Consider the following 6,817-nt stretch of genomic DNA (forward strand, 5'->3'; position numbering starts at 1 on the left):
TACGGTGAGGCTTTCCTGTTTCACGGTGAGGCACTCCGGCCGTTCTACGGTGAGGCTCTCCTGTTTCACTGCGAGGCACTCCGGCCGCTCTACGGTGAGGCTTTCCTGTTTCACGGTGAGGCACTCCGGCCGTTCTACGGTGAGGCTCTCCTGTTTCACTGCGAGGCACTCGGCCGCTCTACGGTGAGGCTTTCCTGTTTCACGGTGAGGCTCTCCGGCCGCTCTACGGTGAGGCTCTCCTGTTTCACTGCGAGGCACTCCGGCCGCTCTACGGTGAGGCTTTCCTGTTTCACTGCGAGGCACTCCGGCCGCTCTACGGTGAGGCTCTCCTGTTTCACTGCGAGGCACTCCGGCCGCTCTACGGTGAGGCTTTCCTGTTTCACGGTGAGGCTCTCCGGCCGCTCTACGGTGAGGCTCTCCTGTTTCACTGCGAGGCACTCCGGCCGCTCTACGGTGAGGCTCTCCTGTTTCACGGTGAGGCTCTCCCGGCCGCTCTACGGTGAGGCTCTCCTGTTTCACTGCGAGGCACTCCGGCCCGCTCTACGGTGAGGCTCTCCTGTTTCACTGCGAGGCACTCCGGCCGCTCTACGGTGAGGCTCTCCTGTTTCACTGCGAGGCACTCCGGCCGCTCTACGGTGAGGCTTTCCTGTTTCACGGTGAGGCACTCCGGCCGTTCTACGGTGAGGCTCTCCTGTTTCACGGTGAGGCACTCCGGCCGTTCTACGGTGAGGCTCTCCTGTTTCACGGTGAGGCACTCCGGCCGCTCCACGGTGAGGCTCTCCAGCTCCAAAATGGAACCGTTGCACTGCTCCAGACTAGGGCTGTTGTGCTGCTCCGCTACGGGGATGTCATTGTCCAGCTGCTGTGCTGTGGAAGTTGCTTTAATACAAGTTTGCATTAATTTCAAACTTGTACATATTAACAAAGAATAATGCATGCATTTTAAATAATAATTATTTCTGAACAAAAATCTTACTCTTACCATTAGTCAAGATAAATTCATAAGCCCTTTGCATCTTCTCCAAAAAATTTCTTGTGACAAGAGTGGGCTGCAAATAGGTAATTATGTCTGCAACCCACTTATTGGAAGCCTTTTTATCTTGTTTGCCAATAAATAAAATAGGCTTGTAACCCACTGCGTCAAGTTTCCGCACCTGAAATGAACAAATGCAGTTAGTACACATTAGTTAAACCCACTGAATCATTAGATACATTAGTACTCTATAAAGCAACTTCATTTTAAGGTCATTTAATGGAGTGCAATGCAAGAAAATGAGCCTTAATCTGTTTCATAAAGATTATTATTTGAGAAAAAACATTACTGTATCTTGTATTTTATACGATCAAAGTTCAATTTCAGATAAGGCTATTGTCAACATGACTGACTTATTATTTAACACAACTTATTGTTTCTCTTTAGCACAATTTAAAGATAAAGAGTCTTCTTTGTATGAAATAAGACTAAGTTTATAATGCCACATCATACTGGTACTAGTCTATGATATTCACTACATGACAAACATGGGCTTTCATTTACACTTCAAGTAACAAAAAATAAGCATTTTACTTACTGCAATACGGGCAGAATCAATTATACGGCCAGTATTTCTGCTGTTCACCACAGATTGCCCCCACTGGCTATCCAGAGACACCACTTTGTGTTTTATTTTTTGTTTAGTGGACAGACTTCCAAAGCAGACATAACAGCTTTTCCTGCTTGCCTGATTGGGAGTCTGGCAAGACGGACAGGGCCTGAATTTGGGCCGTGTCATAACTTCACAGGAAAAATACAGCAGAAATATACACAAAAGCAAAAAAACAGACAGAAAGTGTGTTAAAATAAAGAGTTGTTGTAGGACCTATTGAGAGAAACAGAAAGATGGACAGATACAGGGAGACAAGTACAGGTTAACAAGACAGACGTGGCTCTTAAAAGTGCCTTTGGTTTGTGTGTGTGTGTGTGTGTGTGTGTGTGTGTGTGTGTGTGTGTGTGTGTGTGTGTGAGAGAGAGTGGAGGGGGATTAAAATAATGGAGAATGTTGGAAGCTGGCAAATTTGAAGAACCTGATAAAAGAAAAAAAGAAAAATCAGAATTGAACTCCTTACATTTATACCAGTATTTTCTTCATCGGTGTTGGCAGATTGTTCAGTTTTCGACTGGTTTTGAGTTGTACGACGTGGGATAAAATGGGCTTGGACAGATGGGATTTTGATATTTCTGTTACACCCTTTTATTTCTTTAATTCAAATCAATGACAGACATGGAAAATAGTTTACAACGTATAGTTACAACATAGCCTTCTTTAGAGAAGAGCACATAATTTGCTTTATAATGACATTGAAAAATTGTGACGAGCCACAATATTGTTGTAGTTATTAATTAATTTGTATTGTTTATTATTGGTAAGCTTTGTGTGTTTATTATTATATAATTTTGTGTGGATTTTGAACAATTAGTGGGAAACACATCAATCTGGCAACATTTCATCTGAACATTTATAAATGGCTGAAGCGTTGTGAGCTTCTGTAATAACTGAAAACACATCATAACTAAAAAAAAATCATACGATATTACCTTGCATGAGTATATGTGAAAAAAAATCAAACTTGAATTTAATTAGCTAACTTAGCTAGCCTACTACACATTTGGTGCAGAAAGTAATATGTATATGCATCACGAAACTGCTACCTTGCACTTCTAAAGGTTCTAAACACAACACCTTGACTTGATTCAACAGTTTTATTTTGTTTGTTAAGGACTGTTCTCATCTGTATTCATGAACTGTTCTACTTACCGAGTGGAAAATCGCATTGGACCTTGGGATCGAGCCATACAATGACGTCAGCGCCACTGATTGATTTATTAATAAACAAATAAGAACAAATAATCAATCAATCAATAGATAAAGGGATCCTGACCAAGCGTCCATATGTGACGAGTTCGGAGTGAGAATGTGTAGCAACACGTGTAGGCAGAGCGGGATCTGATCACGCTGTCATTGGCTGATTCCTGTAGACTCCGCCCACTCCTCCTCCTCCTGCACCAATGAGAGCAGCCGATGTCTCTTCGGTCAGTCAGATGATACAATGTGTTTCTCTGAATGTTTCTCTTTCTGTCGCGTCTCTCTTTTTCTGAAAAGCCTGTTCCGAGTTTTTGTTTTGTGAAGATATATTTGAGTTTGTGGCTCTCCAGAGTGTGTTTTCTCAAAGAACCTTTGAGACGACTGCAAAGAGGTCTTAACCATTTCTGTTGGAGATTTTCTGCATATTGTCAAGTTTGGTTTCGAAAAGAAATTCATATGCAGGCAGTTTATTTTTTTACGCAACTAACATGTAAGTAGAAGCCTTTAGGGTTTGAAATTAAAAAAATACTGAAATGTTTTTACGTATCTTTTCCTGTAGAAATAATACATTTTTAAACATATTTTAACAAATGTACTTGAACCAAAGCTGGATACGGTATTACGGCTTGTTTTCGGATCTTTTATCTTGAATAAATGTTGTCTTCTATAAATTTCCCCCACACTTCTCTTTAAACGAGTGAAAAGTACAATCTGCCAGGACAACATAGGCCTAGATGTTCTGATTATAACTCTCACAGTGATGTCAGATCCTGAGACATAAACATTCACACCACAGTCAATCTAAAACCTGAAGATCAGAGATGAATCTAGAAGCTTCGAATGCAAACACACTTTAAATGAACAAGCACTCGATGTAAAGAGCAAATCTGGAGTAATGGCGCCCTCTGGTGTCACTACAGAGTCATGGAACGCGCCCTATATTTGACCTTTTCCTCTTAGCTCACTGGTTCAAATAGTAAAGAGGGAAATCACCTCCAGGTGCTGAGATAACTCAAACCAAGTAAACCGCCAATACTCTAAAAAATGAATATAGTTATTATTATTTTTTATTTCTTTTTTCCACCAAAGTGTTTCAAGCAAAGTGTGTTTTCTTGGAAATGTTATTGTAATTAACCAATTTATAGGTAGTTTTCCCGCTGTATATTCAATAGCAATTTCCATTCTTTTGAGTTTGAATATCTTTTCCATCCTTTGCTTTGTTTTTTGTTTTTAAATGAATTGTTTGTTGCTTTGTCACTGTAACTGTAAGACATGACTTTGATCAAATCACACACATCAGTTTAATTATATCAACATTAATTTACAAGATATTGGAATATGAACTTCAGCATGATGTCCAGCATGAAAGTTTACTGTCAGGCTGAATGACTAAATTAAGCCCTATATTTCATATTCTTATCATTGTATGTGTAATCTTTTTTTTAATTATATACTTGCAGAAAAAAGGTACAAAATCTGTCACTGGGGCGGTACATTTTCAAAAGGCACACTTTTGTACCTTTTAGATACTAATATGTACCTTTAAGGTACTAACAAGGACTGTTTAGGTACAAAGGTGTGCCTTTTGAAAATGTACCGCCCCAGTGATAGATTTTGTACCTTTTTTTTCTGAGAGTGTAGCTTGATGGTGTTGAAGTTTATATTTTTATAGAAAATTACTTCCAAAAATTACAACACAAGCTATTTTATTTAATTGAATTTTTTATTTTTAGTCTTTATTTCTTGATTTATAGGTTTTAAAGCTTGAACACATGCTGTTAAATGTTTGTAATCACATTAGAGGATCTGAAGAGAAAAGCATCATGACAGATATAAATGGCAGGCTTTGGTTGTAAAGCCAGGTTTCACATTAAAGAATGGATCGATCGGGGTTTTTATTGACTGAAGACACACTGATTGATCCAGCCGCGTCTGACCATGATGTCACTGCTCTCATTAATGGGCTGCTGTCTGTTATTCACTAATTAACATGTTTACCTGCAACTATTGTCCCGTAAAGCTAACATGGACCATCATTTCATTATAAGCTTTGAGGAAAAATCTATAGATACATATTGCATGTGTTTAGTTATTTATTTGTTTAATGCATGCATTTACTTAATGCTTTCATTTATTTTCTTATTTAATGCATACATTTTTAAATGCATTTATTTATTTAATCCATTCACTAATATGTTGCATCATGTATTAATTTATTTACTGCATGCATTCATTTATTGCATACGTTTATTAATTTATTTTGCAACACTTTACTTAAAGCCTTTATGTACAGTATAATGAAGGTTATTAAAGGGTATAATGCATTGCAATTATTCATAATTTGCATTGTAATACATTATATCTTCTCGTGAATAATTATAATCGAATTTAAAATGCATTGCGTAGCAATGAATTTATAAGTGTTATAGTGTATTAAATGTGGTTACAATTATTCGTGAGATTGTACAATGCATTATAAGGTGATTACAGGGAATAATCAATGCATTAAAACTACTTTATAATGCATTAAAGGCTTTAAGTGTTTTATTTGCTTAAAACATTTTATTTAATTGTTTAATTTAATTTATTTAATGCTTTTATTATTTATTTATGTAATTATAGTTTATTTTCAGCTTCTCTCCGTCTGTTGTCCTGTCTCTCTGATATTTAAAGCAGGTTTGAACATGCCCGGCGATCAGAGGAGCAGCTGTGTGTGAATGAGGTCAGAGCTGACAAACATTCAACAGTTGTGTAGTGTGTGAGTGTGAGAATCTGTTCATTAGTGTATGATCATGTACAGACAGCTGACTAAACTTAATAAACTGCAGGACCAAACCAAAGTCTGAATCATCCCGAAGGGTTTATTTGCAATAATGATACACATGAAACCTATATGAAAAGCTTGAGGCTGTAATATGTTTAAATGTGTGAAAAAAAAGTATCTTCTGCTCAACTGGGCTGCATTAGATTTGATTAAAAATACAGTAAAAATTATAAATATTATTACAATTTAAAACAGCTGTTTTCTATGTGAATCTCTGTTAAAGTGTAATTTATTTCTGTGATGCGCAGCTGTATTTTCAGCATCATTACTCCAGTCTTCAGTGTCACATGATCTTCAGAAATCATTCTAATATGATGATTTGCTGCTCAAGAAACATTTCTGATTATTATCAATGTTGAAAACAGTTGTGCTGCACAATATTTTTTTGTCAATATTTTAAGGTCAATATATAGAAATAAGCATTGTTCTGATTCATAACTCTGACTGCATGAGCTGTGTTTTGTAATTAGTCCAGCTATTTAACTAACCAGCTCTTTTATTGAGCTGTAATCCCAGAGCCGATGGCAATCACGTTTAGTAGCAGCCGTTCAATCACAGTGACACTGAATCATTCAGAGCTGAAAATAAATGTGCTCTGATTTACAGTATGAGCAGCTGTGTGCCGTATTTCTGTCGATGCTAAAGACATCAGTGTGATCTGTTAGTGGATGCAGACAACGAGATGCACGGATTGAATGGTTTTCTGCTACAGTGCTGGAATCCTTGTTTTATAGCCCACCTGATCAACAGTAAGAATATACCAAATAAACATGTCAGTGTCTTTTTACAGTTAAATGACAATTAAACCAGGGGAAACTGAATTCTTTCAAGTTTTTTTGTTTGTTTGTTTTTTGTTTTCTTTGCATTTCTATTTTTTTTTTTTTGTAACTTATTTGTTTGCTTATTGCATTCATGTATTCATTTTTTTAATTTATTTTAATGAATGTATTTGTTTGTTTGTTGCATTGATTTATTAATTTATATTTCATGCATGCATTTATGTATTTAATGTGTGTATTTATTTATTGCACACATTATTTAATGCATGCATTTGTTTATTTATTCATTTATTTTTAATGCATGCATTTATTTACGTATTCATTTATTTGTTTTTTAATGCATCCATTACTTTTATTTATTTGTTTGTTTG

The 6,817-nt window shown here is 36.9% G+C and overlaps 1 protein-coding gene across 1 annotated transcript; it reads right to left on the minus strand.

Moving 5' to 3' along the window:
* Positions 1-469: 469 nt before the first annotated feature.
* On the minus strand, positions 470-3,087 carry LOC122140241. Its single transcript, XM_042743089.1, has 4 exons — positions 2,796-3,087; positions 1,572-2,064; positions 983-1,154; positions 470-879 (listed from the first exon to the last, which is right to left on the minus strand). The coding sequence occupies exons 2-4, from the start codon at positions 1,770-1,772 to the stop codon at positions 470-472; spliced, it is 783 nt and encodes a 260-aa protein (XP_042599023.1). The 5' UTR covers positions 1,773-2,064; positions 2,796-3,087.
* Between the last annotated feature and the right edge of the window lie 3,730 nt (positions 3,088-6,817).

The sequence above is a fragment of the Cyprinus carpio genome, chromosome B17, assembly GCF_018340385.1.
Source record: "Cyprinus carpio isolate SPL01 chromosome B17, ASM1834038v1, whole genome shotgun sequence".
Taxonomy (NCBI): Eukaryota; Metazoa; Chordata; class Actinopteri; order Cypriniformes; family Cyprinidae; genus Cyprinus; species Cyprinus carpio.